This window comes from Carassius auratus, unplaced genomic scaffold (assembly GCF_003368295.1).
Source record: "Carassius auratus strain Wakin unplaced genomic scaffold, ASM336829v1 scaf_tig00216558, whole genome shotgun sequence".
NCBI classification, from domain to species: Eukaryota; Metazoa; Chordata; class Actinopteri; order Cypriniformes; family Cyprinidae; genus Carassius; species Carassius auratus.
The window spans coordinates 152649-173392 of NW_020528631.1; the positions used below are offsets into that span (position 1 = coordinate 152649).

Below are 20744 nucleotides of genomic sequence, written 5' to 3' on the forward strand. Positions count from 1 at the left end.
GTGTCCCCCATTCTTTCTTTCACATATCCTGCTGGTAGGCATCCAAAACGTTGTGTATTCCTGGTCAAAGTCCAGCCAGTCTAAGATGAAATGACTGACCTGCACCTCTATGTGTCAGCACTTCTTCTTGTCTGCCAGGCCAGTAGAATAGATTGTCTCTCTCTATTAATCAAGAGTTCATCTGTACAGTTTACCGATTTGACACATTTAATCCTTCCAACAGATCTGTGTGTGCATGTTACCGGGTGTGTGTTTCACTATAGCCTACTTAAATGAATACATTGACATTTTTATACCACATAATCCACCATCAGCAAATTATAACCCATAATGTGCTTGTTTGTAAAAAAATTAAAAAATAAATAAAAATACAGAAACAGAGGTTAATTTACAGACTGCCATATTACTCCGTCAGCATCTAATTAAGCTGAGCTCACCTGGTCGTTAATATTTGCTGGAGATTGCTTACAAAGCAATCAGCCGGCTGCTTTGATGGACGCTGCCTTACTGTGTATACACTTCTGCTGCTCGTATGGATAAATAGGAATTAAATTGGTCAGAGATTTATTGTTCAGCTGTCGTTTTTTTCTTATTCTTTGTGTCATTGACTTACATACTGCTGAATATGTAACTTACAGTAATACACCTCCTTATATAGTCTCTGATTAAATGCGGATGCAGCTCTAAACATTTTTTTTTTCTTCCTTAAATCATTAGTATTAATTCTCATTAATAAATTAATGGCATGCATTCAGTTATAAATGAAGTCTTTAATGATCAGGCACAATTAATAAAACTCTGAGATTAAATTAATAAAACTCGATTGTTCAGTGGTGCCTAAAGTATGAAGACATTTTCAAACATGCTACTATTTGAGGAAACTGTATATTAGACTTTGCTAGACACAGGCCTTGCTTTGTCTACTTCTGCTGGTCATTTGAATGAGTAAACAGCGGTTTGCTATGGATCCTCTCAGCCTGCAGGCCAGTCTGAGGTAGTGTGCAGCCCAGCCAGCCTTAAAAGTAACTATCTGACAAGCAGGACGAGCAGCTTACGGACTCAAGATTGTAATCTCCTAGTACAAGCAGATGGAAGTGACCTCTCACAAAGGCAGCCACGTCCCCTCTCTCAATTTTGCAAGAGCTTTGAAGTATTCTTCTGAGCAGAGAGAGCAAGATTATGGTGTGCAGGGAGATTGATTTGAGAGAGCGAGATCACCGTCAGTGGACTCTTCCAACCAAACTCTTGTTTTCCCTTTGTCGTGCCATGCGTGATACGTGTACATTTCTTGTCACTGTTTCTATGATAGAGATGATAGCTTACATTGAGTGTGAAGTAGTATTTTTATGGTTTTTCTTTGATTATATCGTTGGCTCTGAGGCTCTGGAGGGTTCAGCACAGTTTATTTTTGTATTATTGCAGAGTGTGTTATTCGTGAGGGAGGGTTTGTTCGCACCAGGCTAGCAGGGTCAGATCCACAGGCGTCTCACTCTCTCTAGCTTTCTGTCTTTTGTGGCAGAAGAGAAGTTTAAGCGATTTCTCTCAGTGGATTGCTGGAGAATTTATCGGCGGCTGCCTGGCTATCACAGATTAAGGGAAATGTCGATCAGTAATGACCCCTCTACATGTTAGTATTGCAGTAAAGCCAAGCTTTTATGTCAAAAGAATCGGAGTGGGGGCTATTACACATGACAGGGGTGATCAAGGGACTGTGGACCGAGGCTAGCATTATTAAATATTGACTACTCCTGTGATTTATGTAGAGCTTCAGGGAAAAAGTGACTTTTTAACCGTTATATATTCTTTAGTCTCCAAACCCTTCCATTTATCTCTTTTTGGAAATGAAGTGTATGTTGGCGGCATATAGCTGAAAATGGGGGAAAAGCTCTTGCCCTTAAAAAATGAGACAGATGCTGTTGTGGCAGTTCATTTTATAAACCGCCAAAAGCGGAATAAGTAAATTGGAAGCAGTTATAAGATTTAACAAAAAAAAAAAAGCTAGGCGTACTGTAGTAGAGGACAGAGAATGATTCATTAAGGGCATAGAGCTCAGATAAATTAATTAAGTGTGTTTAGTTTTGCTTAAACAGGTAATTTTTACAAGCACTGGGTGTGTTTTTCTTCTTCCACTTGCACTGCACAGTAATGTAAAATGTCTGCTAAACACTTAGGAGAGATGCATTTGTAGGCTTCAAGTCGTTGGGGCACTTCATGCCAATTGATTTCTTCATGACGTTGCATTTCAAGCCTCTTTAGATGGGGAAAGGGTGAAGGTTATGGACTCGGCCTGCACACACGTCTCCCTTCTTCCTCTTGTGTGATGGTAGAAGTCTATCTGGTGAGAGGTGAGAACTTAGGGGAATTAATTCCCTTTTAATTTGCAAGCAGGGCCGTATATCCTGCGGTCGATTGCATTACAGTAAGTGGTGGTGGCTGGGGACTTGGAGGCTTGGCTCTTGACCTCTTGGTTAATGTGAACACATGAATGGGCCTGACTGAAAGCATTACAGCCAATGAGCGGTAATGAACTGTAAACTTAAATTCTGGTGCCTTATCTTTTAGAGCCATGTTTTTGGATGAATAAACTAAAATTTAACCTGACCTGTGTTGTGTGTGCAGATTAAGTAGGATAACCAAAAGATTAAAAAATTTAAATACAAAAAAAGTTTCACACTTACAGATGTCCCTGTGTCCGTAAGTCTTTTTCATGTTGTGAATTTGTAATACAAACACATTTCACTTTGGAAAATTTCTGATTCCTTTTTCTGTGTTTTATTTCGATAATGCTTATTACAGCTAAGTAAGTATGTGAGCATCTCGGTTATCTTTAATGGATTTTATTTGTTTCCTGATTTTAATACAGCTCTTTATTAGGCTTTTACCAGATTGACAATATGCTCACTCACTATTGTTTTGTGCCATTATTTATAAAAATCTATTTCTATTTTAGCTGCTGTGTTGTTGTTTTTTTTTCCTGTGGATCCAGCTTCCTGTGTGTTGAATCAATGTCTGGGCTGGAAGCGCAATCAATCCCCATTTCTGGATTAAGACCCATACAGCCAAAGTCTGGGCTTCCCTGTGTCAGCAGGGCACTGCGGTTCACACACACACACGGAGAGAGAGTGCAACAGACTGTCCAGCATCTTCTCAGTCTAAAAAGGGTCAATGTGCTTAAAAGTATTTTTTAAGAAAATAAGGTTCCTCGAATTTATAGGATAAGTTTGATCTGTGAGCCAAATGGGCATGTATCATGCTGACACCTCATTGTCGATGATCCAAGAAAATTGGATCTGTATTTAGAAGCTTATCGACAAAGTGATTATCATCCAAGTTCCTGAAGACGTCTTCAGGTCAGCGTGGCTCTGATCCTTTGATGGGGCTTTATGTGGATGTTAAATTGCATCTCTGTGTGTTTCAGGTCAGAACTTCAGCAGTTTTGAAACACCAGACACAGAGACGAGAGAGCTGCTAAGCACTGGTAAAGAGGGCCAGTGGGTGTCTATAGAAGGACTGCTGCCTTATTCTAACTACACAGTGCTGGTGAAAGCCTGTAACAGTCAGGGCTGTGTGGAGAGCTCTCCCACCAGTGTCTCTCTCCCACCAGGAGGTCAGTACCAAACACAGCTTTCTGTAATAGAACACCATTTACATTTGTTGTATTTGACATTGACATGCAGCACATGAAGATTATGTTCTCTTGCTATATAGGTTTGATCTTAGCTTACCCGCAGAGAATTATTGCAGTACACAAATATTTAGTTGTCTGTTTTTTTTATTTGCTTATTTATTTTTATTTTTTTACCAGAGACTTTTATCCAAAGTTGCTTTTACATTTTGCTATTTTATTCAAGATACACATTTCATCAGTTCATGCATTCCCTGATAATTTTCTAATTAATTAATTATTTTTAATGAAAAATTAATAATCTGCTTTTACTGAATGTTAATTATTATTATTATTATTATTATTATTATTATTATTATTATTATTATTATTATTATTATTATTATTATTATTATTATTTCATTTATTTGGGGTAGAAAGGGTGCTTGCTTTATTAAATATAGAGTGTAAATAGGACATGGCTATAAATCCTTAGGAAGAGAAAGCAGTAATGAAATCAGGCCATGTTGCAGGCCAGACTTGAACCTGTTTCATTTGAATAAGCACAGCTTAATGTATCTACAGCATGTGACAAATAGTGCACTTTGTCTTTAGAAATGTGGCCCTTTTTTAGGTGAGAAAATACAATTATTAGGTAATGAAATAGGAATAGGTTGGAAGTTATGAAATCTAAATGATCCTCAGAAATCTCATAAAGTCAACTGGCTGAAACATCAACATCTGCCAGAAAGCTGACAAGATTATGATTAGCGGAGTTAGTTGTAAATCAATATGCAGTAACTCACTGACATTTTGTACACAAACCAATATGATGCAATCATCTGATATTGATTTTTTTTTTCCTTCCAAAACTTGGTACTTTCATAAGTAAAATGTGTGTTTTTTATTTTCATTTTTTTCACATATACAATTTCGCTCTATTTCCATGATATTGCCATGTTCTTCCTTAACAGACAGCCTGTAAACTTCAGCCCTGGCTCATCATATCTGACACAGAGCTAAAGTCTCTCTGCACTAATGTTTAATCACATGCCTCCACATGGATGGAGAGCGAGCTGTTTGATCAGGCTGAATCTTCTGGGCCCTGTAACACTGCTTTGTATGGAGCCAGCAGGGAGACATTGGAAATCTGCTGGCTGACAGAGAACAATGCTCGCTGCTGGTGATCTAAAGACATGCCATTTCCTATCTATGGCAATGGCAGATAAGAGCGTATGCACACAAGTGTAGCCACTATAAGTTTATTGCCACACTAAGGGGCCACACATTCCCACTGTTAAATTGTTGTTGATTTTAATTAAACTTCTACGGTTCCAGAATGTTATTTTTTACGACCTTCTCAGACAAATGAAAGGTAACAACTCACTGGTTAAATAGGCCTTAGTCTATCCTTCCTTTTACTTAATGGTGTGGGAACTTATTAAGCTGATTTTTACAGAGAATGGCTGTTGGGAAGCATGTAACCTGCACTGGGTTATATGTGTTTAAGGGAAGGGTAAAATACCATGGAGGAGATAAAAAAGGCAATTTACTGATTTCTGCCTTATTCCCAACACCTGGAAAAGAGGGGTCAGTGGACCAGTGTTTCTTCAGATGGGGGTGACTATTCAGTGCAAACTTTACATCTTTTTAATTCATTTTTGATATTTCCCTTTCATGTTTTACCACGTCATAACCAGGTGCAACATGACAACAGTATATAAATGCTTAGTCCTACACTGAAAAAAAATAAAGTAGGATTAACTTAAAAAAGAGATATTGGTAGAGAATTTAACAGCATGTTTTCAAATAAAGGTTGCACAAAGTAATGTTGCCAAATTTTCTTGAATAACGCTTATTAAAAATACTATAATTTAGCGGTAAGTATTTTCTTAACATGATTACAATTGAATTTTGAAGAATTAATTTGTGTCATTATAAAGTGTTCAGTAAACATTTCTAAACGTAAGCCATTGAGAGATTTATGTATTTTTATTCGATTTCATAAAAAATTTCAAAAGGTGAGGATAAAAGAAATGTGGATTAAATTTGGATAAAAAACACACACACAATGGCTAAAGTATTTTAATTTTTTTCAAAGCTTTCTTATTTCTATTTTAGATCTTTCTATCCCTTTTAAAGCTATTGAAACCGCTCTAATATTTGTTTTACCTGAGGAATCGTTAGACAATCACTTGGATCCCATTTGACTCGTATGTAAAAGTAATATGACCAGACCCAGGCAACTCGAAATTCCCCATGACCTATATATCCTCCCACACACACACACACATACACACACACACACCTTTTTCATGATCCAAGAGACTGACAAGACATGTCTTTCAACTTGATAACCCCCTTTGCTTTGTTTAAACGTTCTGTGACAATTATCATTCTGTCTGTACCTGAAAGGAAGATAATTTTCCTTTAGGGAAAAGAAAATGAAGTTGCTGGGACACGTTTCATGAACAAACATCAGCATTTGAAACCCCAGAGCTCCACCGTTGTCTCATCTCTCACGGAGGTGAACGGAACGCTCATTCCCAGAGGGATGTGTATGGATTGAGGATTGATTCGGGGGAATGGGACATGGCCTTGCATGTTCTTAGATGATGAGGCTGACCTGTAAACGCCACTCCATGTTAATGCCCAGCCTTTAAATACAGACCAATCGCTCTTCTAGGGCCCTGTGAAAAAAACAGCAGCACACCAAGTTAAAGTTCTGCCAAATTGTTCAAGTTCAAAACAAAGACACAAAAAGTATAAATTTTAAATACCACACGTTTCCCTCAACTTCTTTCGGTAGATCTTTTGGTTTGTCTTAGCTGAACTGAAGACTTGTCTCAAACTGTCCTTGTTATATCAAAGAACAGACGGAGTAGAAGGCTTAGGATACAGACGAAACATAAAAGTGCATAGTTTAAAATGATTAGTGACACTTTTGATATACCTGAGAAAGGAGGGAGGTGAAACAAAGACGCTTTATACTGACTGTTTGATGAAATAGGGCTGTGAGGAATTAACTCTTTTGTCAATGGGGTGTCTTACTCTCATTAGACTCTCCTGTCTCTTTCTATTTTTCTCTCTCTCTACAAACTTTAGAGAAGAAATCAAATGCTTTGAACATGTTGTTCATTCCTCACTGTGCAGAACATGCAGGTTAACACCAGCGTTTTTGCATACACTGAATAAAGCCAAGTTTTCTAAGATTTGTTTTTTCAGCCGAAAGGAGTAACAGCTCAATGAAGTTCCGATTGTAAGTTGCATTCTGTAAGACATGCACGGAAGTGTGACTTGACGCACAATATTGTAGAAAATGGTGCCACATGTATCCTATTTGATGCAAAAATGGAAAGCACTTTCGAAATTAATAATCTGAGGTTTTCCCCAGAGATGTTTTATGATTAAGGGTGATTGCTATGTAGAATGAGTGTTTCCTTTTGCCTGAGCAGTGAGTGGCGGGGCAAACCAAAAGTCCAATACTCTCCTACCTTTACTCCTGATACTGTCACTATTCTTGTCTGTATGGGTTCCTTCGCTGGCATTTTCCACATTTCATTTTTCTCCCTTAATAACAAATTTGTCTATTCTGATGCTCAATTTTACCAAACTAATGGCTGCTGATGACTATTTGAATGAATTCTGCCAAAGTGCTGTCTTGTAAGTGTTCGTTAAATGCGTAACAAATTACGTGTGTACAGGTCTGCTCATGTCTGAAAATAATATATGAAAAACTAAATTATTTTACATAACAAAAACATTATCGCATATATTAGTTTATTATTTTTTTTTAATTCATGTAAAAACTGAAATTAATTGTAAAACTTTTATTCGTGTTCAGCATGATAGGCTGCATTTGAACGGGCCATGGGTAGAGAACCACTGCTATAGCACCTATTTAGGCTTAATATTGTCTGTGCCACTTAAATGTTGTTTTTAGATGTACAAATTTACAAACGGAGAACAATCACTGTCTGCATATATCATAAATATATTTTGACATTTTGGCTATTTATGCTCCGCCCTCTTCTGGAAAGGGGGCGGCAGCAGCTGCAGCTCATTTGAATTTAAAGGCACACACAAGAAAACAGCGTGTTTTTGTTCAAACCAAAGGAGGGGCAAATTTGACAATGTAATAAAATATCTGTGGGGTATTTTGTGCTGAAACTTCACTGACACATTAGAAGTATGCTTTACATGAGACAGAATCTAACAAATAAGAATTTTTGTCACTGTTTATCAATATTTGTGTGCAGTTGGTGGTCTCTTGATAAATTCACAATATGCCAACCTCTTCAGTCAGCGTTACACCATTGGAGCTGTGTGTTGGTGTTCAGGTCCAAAATATATGAAGTAGTATTAGCATCTCTGAGCTTCGGCAATCTGTAGACCTCTCCATATGCTCATCATCATCATTATTTTGATGACTGGTTGGCTGGGCATTCGCTGTTTATTCCTGCCCAAAAGCCATAGCAGCAAAGGCAGATGGAGACAAAGAGTGAAATGGCTTTTATCCCCGAGTCTGTCCAGCAAAGCCCTATCCACTCTTCTCAAAGCAGCAGCGTCCCTCTGCCGAGCTTTTTCTTTCCTAATACAAGCCACATGGACATTATGAAAATTGCAGCTTGGCAGTAAAACTAATTTAGGAGCGCTGACTTGAGTGATGAGACTGACCCCTGCTGAGCTCAAGCCACATCCCTGTTCCCGCATGCCAGCCTATGTAGCGTTGGGTTCAGACATCCGCATCATCTCTTCCTTCACCGTTCAGTCAAGACTGTCACCCTGTCCTCCTTAATGACGCATGGGGACGTCAAGCTTTGAACACAACAGCTTGGCGTATCCATACTCTTTATTGACATAATTGGCAGTTCCATCGCTCATCAATCAAAGTATTAACATCTTTTTTTCTTGCCGTAATGTCAATGAGTTGATCTCATTTAGTCTGTTCCCTGTACACCAGAGACCACGGAACCAGGAATTCAGTATCGCTCTCATAAACTTTTTTCTTTTTCTTTTAGTGCTTCGACCACCACGGGCGTATTCAATTATAATTTGGATTCTATTGAGGTGATTCTAGTTCAGCGTGGCTGAAATGACTTAAATAATCAACAGTTATTGAGTTTTTGTGGCTGGACAAGAGGAGGGTTGATTGAGAAGGAGACTTCACTTATGGAGAGGACTTCACTTGGAGCATTGGAGTGCTGTATTACTGAAGCTGATGCTGACTAGATAGCTCCTCAGAATAGATGATATTTGCCTGGAGTCCTCACTAAGCACTAAGAAAAGACACAGATTCAAGATGTTGGCTTTCTTGACTGGTGAGATGTTTTCATGTGCTTCCAGGCAATTTAGTAATATAGTCTCGATGTCTTGACGATAGAAATTAGCAAATAATTAGATCCACATTGCAGTTACTTATTACTAATTATTATTTAGTATTACTTTTATGTATTTATTTTTATTATTGTACCATTTTTTTAAACATTTAAAACGAAATATTATATTATGTTCTATTTGACTGTCAATTTTTTTATCTAACAATTTTTCATATAAACAACTCAGTATTAATACTTAATGTAAAGTATCAATATTGTCAAACTCAGATATTGTTTGAATATGTGTGCATAAGGGTATGTGTGTAAGTAAGCCCTGACCAGTGAGATTGTGTTGAGAGCAGATGATGTCACAGTAAATAGAAGCCGGAGCATTATCTGCATAGTTGATGGTGCGTTGGGTTTGAAGTGAGGCGAGGAGGCTTAGAAGGGACCAGGAAGTCCTTGTAAATCAGAGGCGCAGAGAGCTGACCGCACCATTACACAGGTGCCATTCTCCACCGTCTCTTGACTCTCTCTTTAAAAACAGATTAATTCTCTCTCTCTCTCTCCAAACTGTAATATTATAGATGGCTACATGATTCTTCTCCAGCAGAATATTTAATCTTTTAAATTTAAAATCCTTTAAAAGCTTTCTGGAGAACCTCTCAGGGCATACAGTAGGTTGTGCCATTGTGAGAGCTCATAACACAGCATGTGATGTACTATATACAGTAAGCTGGGCTTTTTCAAAGTCTCACAGCCCTAAAATGCTCCCATCCCCAACAATGTTTCTACCCATTTTCCTTAGCATATGCTGCACTGTGCAGGTCTTTTCTCTGCTCCACTTCACCTTTGCATCCTCTCCACATACAGCTCCAGATGGCCTCCTGCCCCCCAGGCTGGCATCTGCCACCCCCACCTCGCTGCAGGTGGCTTGGGCTGCTCCAGCCCGTCACAACGCTCCCGGACCTCTGCGCTACCAGCTCCAGATGAGGACTTCAGCTTCCCCACAAGTTCACCAGTAAGCTCAGAGCAACAAAGCCATGAAGACCTTTCACGGTGTACACATGCACTTTTCCACACTACAAACACATATAGGTCATCACTACTACTGCAAACATGCAATCATCAGTGAACAATAGTTCTTTTGAACTGATAATACAAAAGGCAGTGAATCTGGAAAACAGGATACATCTATCAGTATTTGATCTAAAGAGAAGAAAGTACTGGTTAGACTGTTGTAGAGCAGATGTACAGGAATATCAAATAGTAGGCCTAGACCAGGGCTGTCGTTATGGGAAAAAAAAAAATCTGCTTCTGTAAAAAGAAAAAAAAGAAACAAATGATTTATCTAATATATATGCATTACATGCTCCCTGACAATAAATTGCAATTTAATCAGAAATAGGGGAATTCTCATTTTGTTGTAATAAATAAATGACTAGGCGCATGTATTATACATCACTCTCATTTCCTGGGATTGTTTTGAAATGTATTTCATTGTTCATGTGATTTATTTATTATACTCCATGGTAAATTTGATCGTGGGGCTCTGTGGAAGCTGATGCTGCTTAAAAAACCAGCAAAGATTTGTTCCTATCAGCAGGACTTGTAAGGCATTTAATGAGCATGATTATATCTATTTCTCATTTCAGTTCAATACAAATGCCCACTTGCATTTTCACCAGAATAATGTCATATTCTAACCATAGAAGTTGATGAGCTCATTCAATCTTAAGATCACTTTTGATTTGATTTGCAAAGCACTTAACAGAAAAGATATGTTAATCATTTTAAAACCCCTATTAGGTTTGAATCTATAAGCTTGTGTACTACTAAGAGTTGTCAAAGTTAGCTTTAGCTAATATAAACATTTAAAATGAAGTCTTTATCAACAAAAACAGCTAAAAAAAATCACTTTTTGGACACTGGGGATCAATTCTCACCATTAACTAACTATTAACTTCAACTTTTACCTCAGGAAACTCCTAATCATGAATTATGAATAGTCCGTAAGGTAAACTGTTAAAGTTTAGGTATTGGGTAGGATTAAGTGATATAGTACTAATAAACAGCCAATACTCTAGTAATGTCCTAATAAGCTAATAAACAACTAGTTAATATGGAATCCAAAGAAACAAAGAATCCTTTAACAATGTGTCACGGTTTCCGAAAAAAATTTTAAGCAGCACAACTGCTTTCAACACTGATACAACACTTGAGCACAAATCAGCATATTGAAATGATTTAGAATTAAGACTCATATGACACAGAGGGGTAACACTTTAGAATACTGTTTATTACTTACTACATTACTAATAAGGAATTATTGAAGAACTAACAGGTGATTATTCATTAACACTTAACTCACTACTGCTAACTACTAAGGAAGATGTGTTAATTAATCAGTATGTAATATAATTTTATGATTATGTTAAGTAACAGTTAGCTAATCAATAACTAATGTATTCTGTCATACCTCCTGAAGAACTTCTATTAATTGTCTACTAGTTAGGGTTCAAGAAAAATAACTATGAAGTAACTACTAATGAACATTTTTACACAATTACATTGAATTGTGACCCTTTCATGTAAATGTTATTATCAATAGTAGTAGTATGTGAATGCAATATTAATAAATGCAATACATTTTATAGAGGTTTTACCTGTGTAGTATATTGTTTTGTGAGTGTGTTTTGTAAGAAATCAGCTTCCAATAGGAACCCCACCATGACTCCAGTGCCTTGTGATAACTTAGTTTTTATATTTTATATACAGTACTGAATGTGTGCCTCATCAGCATATACCACATTACCATTAATTAAATTTCTGTATGTAAGGCAAAGCCTGAGGAAAAGTGAAAATACAGGTATCCAATTTGTAATTAATAAAGAATTATAAAATAATTATACAGGACTTATTTTGAACCTGAAACATTAGGCCTATTCTAAAGTGAAAATATTGGGAACCCATAAGTAATTCATAATTAATTATCAAATAATTCTGCAGGACTTCTTTTGAACCTGAAACATTAGGCCTATTCTAAAGTGGAAATTTTGGGAACCCATTAGTAATTAATAAAAAAATCATTAGATAATTCCTCAATAATTACTTAGAATTTGAAACAGTATTCTAAAGTGAAAACATAGTGAACCCATTGGTAATTAATAATTAGTTATCAAATAGTTATGCAGGACTTATTTTGAACCTGAAACATTAGACCTATTCTAAAGTGAAAATATTGGGAACCCATTAGTAATTAATTAAGAATTATCAGATAATTCCTGAAGAATTACCTAGAATCTGAAACAGTATTCTAAAGTGAAAACATAGGGAACCCTTTAGTAATTAATAATTAATTATGAAATAATTCTGCAGGACTTCTTTTGAACCTGAAACATTAGGCCTATTCTAAAGTGAAAACATAGGGAACCCATTAGTAATTAATAAAGAATTATCAGATAATTTTGCAGGACTTACAGATTTCTAAAGTTAACCTATTAGTAAATAATAATAAACTACATCATTTTGACTAAAAACAAGCTATAAAAGTAATCATAAACTTTGTAAAATACTCTAATCTGTTTATTTCAGATGAGAACATTTCTTAATACGGCATATTTTATTCCATTTTAACATGTATACTGCCCACATTTTAACTAATTTAACAAACATTTCATAATCAAAAGTTAAACATTTAGAAGCAAACAAAATCCATATTTAATTTCCATTATAGGCTAATAAGTGGGCTGTACAAAGTTGCCACTGTATCTGTACTTTTACGCAAGTACTTGATTTATGGGACACAGCCTGATTATTATAGTGTTTTTTTTTTTTTTTTTTTGCTTATAACTGTTCAGTAGTAGTTATTTCATAGTTATTTTTCTTGAACCTTAACTAGTAGATAATTAATAGTAGTTCTTCAGGAGGTATCACAGAATATATTAGTTACTGATTAGCTAACTGTTACTTAACATAATCATAAAATTATATTACATACTGATTAGTTAACACATCTTTCTTAGTAGTTAGCAGTAGTGAGTTAAGTGTTAATTAATAATCACCTGTTAGTTCTTCAATAATTCCTTATTAGTTATTTAGTAAGTAAGAAACACTATTCTAAAGTGTTACCCACAGAGGACTGGAGTAATGGCTGCTGAAAAATTAACTTTTGCCACCATAAGAATAAATTACATTTAAAATGAATCAAGTATAAAACAGTCATTTAAATTACTTTTTTATTTGTATTTTTGATCAAATAAATGCAGCCTTGGCATATGAGACTTTAAAAAAAAACTTTTTGGGCAGTAGTATGTAATGTAATGTGTTCTGTGTACATTTATTTCTATCTTTAGGTTAATGGACGATGAGACAACTGTATTTAGTCACACAGTTGAGGATCTTGAACCCTTTACCGAGTATCACTTCAGACTGCTGGTGTCCAACAGCCATGGAGAAACCAGCAGCTCATGGGTCTCTTTTCTTACTGCACAAGACAGTGAGTTCCACAACTGACACACACAATGCCCACAAACACAACAGAAAATCATTAAGCACACATGTCAGGCGGTTCCTCTGTGAGGCTTCTCCCATAGAAAGAGCAGGTGGGGGGGCAGTGGACAGAGATCACTAGTTAAAGGGTACGCCTCTTCTACATGACCTTGCCGGTGTCATTTTGGACTGATTACTGTAATAGAATCATATTAAGGATCATAACAGACACTCTCTGCTAAGTTATACATTAATTATACTTCACCCTATTAGCACATGCATTATAATTACTGAGCCAGTATTCGCATACCCTCAGATTGCACTGTATTATGGACCACCACCTCTTCATGATCAAGCTTAGAGACATCCCCCTCCCCACAATGCCCTGCAGCACTTCACAATTTCCGCTTTTGGGAAGTGTTTTCCCTCTGTTTGGGAGCAGAACTACATGAGCTGAGTAACATTCTCAGCCTCATTGAGACTTTTTGTTCAATTTCTTGTCTTGCTGCTTTGGTCTATTTGTTTTGCACTATGTGTCTGTATATTTTATTTAGCAACTTGTAATTAGTATTCTTTATGTTTAGTATTTCCTTTCATAGGTTGTATTCTTCACTAAGAGTCATGCATTTAAGAATCTCTGTATTATCTGCACTGTTGAGCCATGAAGAATATGTCCAAGTAGTTTAAATAGAGATGAATGAAAACTAAGCTTAAGCTTTTGCTTAGTAAAGCTTGTTTTAGCGGCTATGATGTTTTTAATCGTATATTGTTATGCTTAGATTAAAGATGATTAAAAGGTTTTTGATTAAGATATTATGTGATAGACAGTATCACTTTATAAAGTGCTACCTAAAAAGCTAAATGCTTTGATATTTTATTAAAAAATTATAAATAAATATTTTCATATCGAATATTTTAATAATAAAAACATTTAAATACTTAAATACTGTATTTTGTTGAGCATTGCAACAAAGGAAACTGGTGGTTTCACGTATGTACTTTACCATATGCCAAAACTGCGATGACCCAGCATGCACCTTATTAGTAGCTCTTCTAAAAGTCGCTTTAATCCCAAACAAGCGACATGTCAAATCCCCATCAGCATGCTATATAAATCAAAACCATCCTCCTCCTCACTTTCCATCTGCATGTTTCTGGCAGCAGAAATGAGCCCTTCACTCCAGCTCTGTTTACACATCTCTTTCTTCGCGGCAGGGGTGATGACTTTGAGAACAGGTGGGCATTACCAAGCAGGAGAGAAATGATTGTTATTGTTAAAGAGAAAAGCCCTTTATTTCTTTTCCAAAATGGGCTGCGAAGAGCCTCAGTATGGCATATTCGGCACTCTGTGGCGGGATTATGGGAAAAGTGTGAGTTTTAGTGGCTCCTGGCTCTGCTAATAAACACTCTCACTCATCATATCAGCTGCCCCATCAATGTGAAATAGTACCCGGCAAAGCCACACTAAATTAACAGCAGGAAAGAATTGAGGAGATTCTTCAAAATAATGTGGCCGGCTGCATGATAAAGGAAGAGGAAAGGATGGGCAAGGTGAAATAGGAGGAGAGAAACTTATGTCGTATATATATATATATATATATATATATATATATATATATATATATATATATATATATATATATATATATATATATATATATATATATATATATATATAATTTTTTTTTTTTTTTTACGTCTTTCTTTTTTGATAGGACCCCAGTCTGTCCACACGTCTTCATCTCTAATTTAGAAATCTGCTCTAGAGAGAGTTCTCCACCTCTGTGTGAAATGTTCACAGCAGCACACACTAGGCTGTGTGCACGAGCTGCCCTACAAAACACGCACATTCTGTATTTATGTAAGCGATCACAAATAGTGTCTGATAAATACATGTACATCTTTTGCCATTTTATTTTGATTTAACATTGATTTTCTATTATTGTTATTTTTCTATTTCTTTAATTTCAGACATGATGAGACTTATTTTGTGACATCAATTTTAAACTAGAGGTATCTGGAAAGTTTGAAATGTCAATTTCAAGGGTCAAGTGCATGAGACTGATGGAGCTATGGCGGAAACATTTGTCTGATTTGTCTGTTTGGCTCCTTTTGTGCTGCAGTATGTCAGAACACCACTAGAAATCTCCTTAGTGAAGATGTATGAGCATTTTAAGTATTCAAAAGGCCCTCATTCCTCTCCTTTTTATCATTCCATTAAGATTTTATAACCATCTTTTTAATGTAATTCAATCCATGAATTTTCACCCCTTAGACTTGACAGGCGGTTCTGTGAACATAAACTTTGCCATGTAGAAGAGCTCTTTCCTCTGTCTTCTCTGCCTGTGCTAAAGCTCATGTGTCTGTGTGCTGGAGTGACATATACATAAAAGAATTTAGAGGGGCATTTTTTGTGCCCCCATTTTTTTCCTTGTGAATCTGTTGTATAAATGAGCTGTACATTTTAACTTTTACATTTTTGGCAAATAATAATAATAACTGAAACCACCTTTGGTCTTTTTGCAGACGACTACCTCTCTTTTTGTAGTGTTTCTATTTTGTTTTTAGATGTAATTAATAGACTAGAGTCGTTTAAGATATTACAGTGCCTGTCACCTGTTTGGAAATTCTGACGGAACCCATTCACTACAGACGATCCATTGGTAAAGAAATTATGTAATGGTAATTTTCTCCAAATTTGTTTCAATAAGGAAACACTCTTTTCTAAATCTTGGATAGCCTAAAAGTGAGTATTTTTAAGCAATTTTTTATAAATATATATATATATATATATATATATATATATATATTATTATTTTTTTTTTTGGTTGAACTATTCCTTTAATTATCATCGAGCGGCAACCTCCCGCTCTCTCTAGAGAAGCCAATAAGGAAGTGACTAAAACTGCAATTCATCGACTGGCCGCTTGAGGCTGGCTGCAAAAGAGAGTCAATCCCATAGACTCCCCATGTTAAAATGTCCAACTTTACAGCAGCAAAAAACATGTTTTCAGCCTGGTGCAAAAAAAAGATTTTGGTCTATATAGCTAATTTTGCCCTTCATGACAACTGTGAGGGGGTGAATTTTTTTATAACTCATCCGTTTAAATTATATTAAGCCTTAAAGTTCTGCATAATTAAGGGCGTGGCCACTTGAGTGACAGGTGGATTGCCACTGCTGTCACAGCCGTCGCGCTAGGTGGGCATGGCTTCAGCGACCAGCTCCCGCCCTTTTGCCCATTTTCGATGAAGCGGTGACGCGCTGCCAAGATGGCGACCGCTCGCTCTACACACTTTAGGCTTCAAAAACTATCTTTAGGATTCTACGGGTGACGTCACGGTCACTACGTCCATGTTTTTATACAGTCCATGATTATCACCCATTTGTAGTTAGAAAAATGTGGGTAGAACAACAATTGCCGTACAGTTCACCTTGAAATAAGTTACTGACAATAGTGAACACTTCATCAAATTTTAGTTCAAAATCAAACTTATTCTTTCATAAAGAGTATTTTTCCCCCTTTTCATCTTTTCAATCTCCTTTACACTAAAAGGAAATTGCTTCTTGAAAGTAGCATCCGTCCTAGTTGACATCAGCCACGCTAACCTTCAAAGCTATCATACTGTCACAAGGACCTCTACAATGCTAAAAATAATCCTCTCCTTCACGTTCCCCGGTCCCTCCCTCCTTGCCTTGTCACTTGATTGTGTTATTATTATGCTAACCAAATCCTTATAAATGTGATTTAAGGCTTGACGGCCCGTGCTCTTGTTTTCCCTTCTGCTGTAGCGATTTATAGTGGCCCAGGAAAGGCCTCTCTAAGTATTCCAAATGTCCTGAGATTACAGCTGTTGCTGATGCCTGATTGAGGCCGACTGCTGTTATTGCACTGTGTTCTTGCTTGTACCCTGAGAGCAGTAAAGCATCAATAAAATCAAAAGCACCTGCATCTTAAATGAAATTTCAATTGAAAAACTTAACAGCCCTTCAAATTGCGGAATTTAACGCAGACCAGTAAAGCTTAAATAACACTTTGCCTCTGCAGACCGAAAGGCCGGGTAGCTAAGCCGAGGAAGGAAGGCTGGCCAGGGATGAAGTAAGGAGGGGTGGTTCACATTCAAGGAGACTTGATTGTCTCATGTGGTAAAATTATTTACAATTAAGGAATTTCTCCTGAGATCCACATTGGATTTGCAGGCGAGCACCTATGCAGGCGTTTTGCAGTGGCAGCGGCCGTGAGCGTTTTCAGTATTCATGGATGCTCCTGAACCTTTGTGGTAATTGAATCAGTTAGAGTGCTGAGTAGAGCAAGCATAAAAACCTGTTAACCCAAAGGTCAGATCTGTGCATTGTTTATTTATCAGGAGGGAGAGGGAGCGAAATCAGCAGGGCCCATTCACAGACACAATAAAAATTACCCCCAAAAATAACAGCTACTAGATGAATGGAGAAATCTGAGTCGGACTCATAAGCAGCGGCCGGCTGTGTGAGGTGAAAATGGATGAAGGTTGAGTATAGGGTTAGGCATGACTAATGAGAATTAAACCTCTTTATCTCTTGACGTCATTCCGTAATCAGAGTTATTATGGTAAAGGTCGGTTTATTTAGTTAATCGTAGTGAATTTACTTGTACTACATATTGAACACACTTGGGTTTATAAAACATTTGTGAAAATGAATTGCTCCGGAAGAAAGCACTGTTAATTTACACCAACTGATTGTGTTGTTTTAGTGTACGAATTATGCAGATCAGTTAGTAGAACAAAAACATTTTCTGAACACAATTTTCATGGTGCAAGCAGGACAGTTCTGAATGTTTTGGTATGGAAGATGCAGCATACTTCAGAATTTGTCATACTTTATCGCTCCTTTATCACTCCATTTCATTCCAGACACCTAAATCTGCTTTTAAAAATGCTGAAAATTGTACTGTTCGCCACCATTTCATTCATTTGATAAATATCTGTTTGACATGATGAATAGAAAATATTCACTACCATTCAAAATTTGGGATCGATTTTAGATTGTTGTAATGTTTTTTTTTTTTTTTTTTCAAGAAGCTTCTTACTCTTTCCAGGACTGCATTTATTTGTTTAAAAATACAGTAATATTTATTACTTTTATTAGTACATTTTTAGAATTTAAAATGTTTCTATTTTATTATATTTTTGAACATTTTATGAATTGCAGAATTTTCAGTAGCCACCTACTTATGTGAAGACTACTTCACATGATAATTCAGAAGTCGTTCTAATATTCTGATTTGGTGCTCAAAAACATTATTATTATGATTATTATTATTTTTATTATTATTATTATTATTATTATTATTATTATTATTTAGGTTTAGAACAGTTATGCTGCTTAATATTGTTGTGAAAACCATGATGTATTTTTCCAGCATTCTTCGATGATTAGAAAGAAATCTTTCTGACCCCGAACTTTTTAATGGAAGTGTACACAAATGAGTCTTATGCTGTTTTAGTGTGTTTAGCATCTGTTTAAGTGAATTTTGGGTGCTTAGTGAATTAGATGCAGGGTTTTATGCTTAACATTCAAAAGTTGTACAACTGTGTAGTGAATTTGCTTCATCTGTGTGCTTATTCTGTGTGATGTCATTTTTTTTTGTCATTTAGTCATTATCTTGATGTTTGTTGTGGTGGCCGCTGAGCTTTGGGGAGAGAAAGCATACATGTATTCGGTTATGTCTGCTCTATACATAGTGAGTCAGTTGGGAGGTGATGGTGATGGGAGGTGGAAAGTGGGCCATCTGTGGGGAGACATCAGCAGCCCAGCACGGCAGAGAGAGAGCCAGTCACCTTGATCCACATGCCCTTGCCGTTACGCCATTACCGTGCTACCGTGGGATGTAAATGAAGGAGGAAAACATTACCTTCAAATGAGCTTTCATAGGGCCCAAATATAAATCAGACTGCCCAAGCTACAGAGCAGACAGGAGACACTTAAAACGCAACAAAACAACTTCTCTTCAATTACCACTGCTCATATATCCCCCTAACTCCTTTCATTTCAGCAAATGTTCAAGCTCTTTTACTTATCATTCTTCCATTTTTTTCTGGAGTTTCCTAACAGTTCTGTCAGAAAAATGGTATGGAAAATTACTGTAATGTAAATCTGCATCCATATATCAGGCCTCACAGAATGAGCACAAAAAATGCAATAAACCAATGTGACATTTTGGATCAGCATTATTCTGAAACCCAATAGCAGTGCTCCACACAGCAAATAAGGACAAATCATCAAAATAGTATTTTCTCTATTTGCATTTCCTGAAGGAAATACCAGTGCTTGCAAAGCAGCAAAAGATGTTCGGGTAAGCTTTGGTTTTATGCCTCAGCTGTGTTCAAATGAAATGCTGCATTTGCCATTGGCATGATGCTAAGAATGCATCAGCACAAAAGATTATGTTTTGATATATATTTGTATTACTATTATTATTTATTTATTGTATTTTTTATTTTATTTTTATACAATGAAAGTCAATGGGATCCAATGTTGTTTAGACCCAAACATTCTTGAAAATATATTTTGTGTGTCTCTGTATGTTACAAAGGATCAGAACAAGTAGGTGAGTAAATGATGACAACATTTCTATTCCATATATCAGGGTTGGGAATATAAAAAATCTTTTCAAACACTGTGCAAGGCATGTGGTGTGAAGGTTCCTGTACACATCACTTAATATTCTGTTTAATTGAAATTAAGTTCAAAACTTCTTACTGTTTTATACCAGTCATAGCCAAGGAGATACTGGCACAAGCCATCAGAAGTAAAAGAGGGAAGCAGTGCATGGGGATGCTGGCATGTGTTTTGGTATGTGGATGTGTAATTATTAAAATGACTCGACCTGTGCTGGGCTGAAGATCCATGAAGGTTTTCTTGATGTTAGTGTTGCCATGGCTTCTGTTGTTGTAACGACTCAGAGAAAATGACTGGGCTAGAAATTCAAGTGATTTCCTTCAATTCACTACAGACCCTTAAGAGGTTTGCCTCGCACATTGCTGATATCCCTTAGCCACATCGCCACACGAATAAATCCATAAATATAATTTCAGATTTGCTTGCTATATGCAGCGGCTGACTCTGTCCTCTTTAGCAAATGAACTGATTTGCACATTGCCTGCTCTACATTTTAATCCAGACAATCAGGCTGCGCCAATCAGACGGTGTCCTTGTGCTGTCAGAGAGAAGCTGCATCTCTCTAGATCATGGAGATTGACTAGGCTCATCATTCCTTGGGTTCAGATCATTTAAAGCCAAAATCAATTGCAAAATTAAGATATATGTAGTGATGGATAGATTAATGGAT

The 20744-nt window shown here is 36.5% G+C and overlaps 1 protein-coding gene across 1 annotated transcript in view; it reads left to right on the forward strand.

Moving 5' to 3' along the window:
• The window catches only part of ush2a (Usher syndrome 2A (autosomal recessive, mild)), a 202054-nt gene that overhangs the window by 94546 nt on the left and 86764 nt on the right, over positions 1-20744 (forward strand). Inside the window, exons 38-40 of the mRNA XM_026263516.1 lie at positions 3419-3607; positions 9796-9943; positions 13278-13420. Of these exons, the coding sequence (XP_026119301.1) occupies positions 3419-3607; positions 9796-9943; positions 13278-13420 (480 nt within the window). The remainder of the gene's footprint in view (positions 1-3418; positions 3608-9795; positions 9944-13277; positions 13421-20744) is intronic.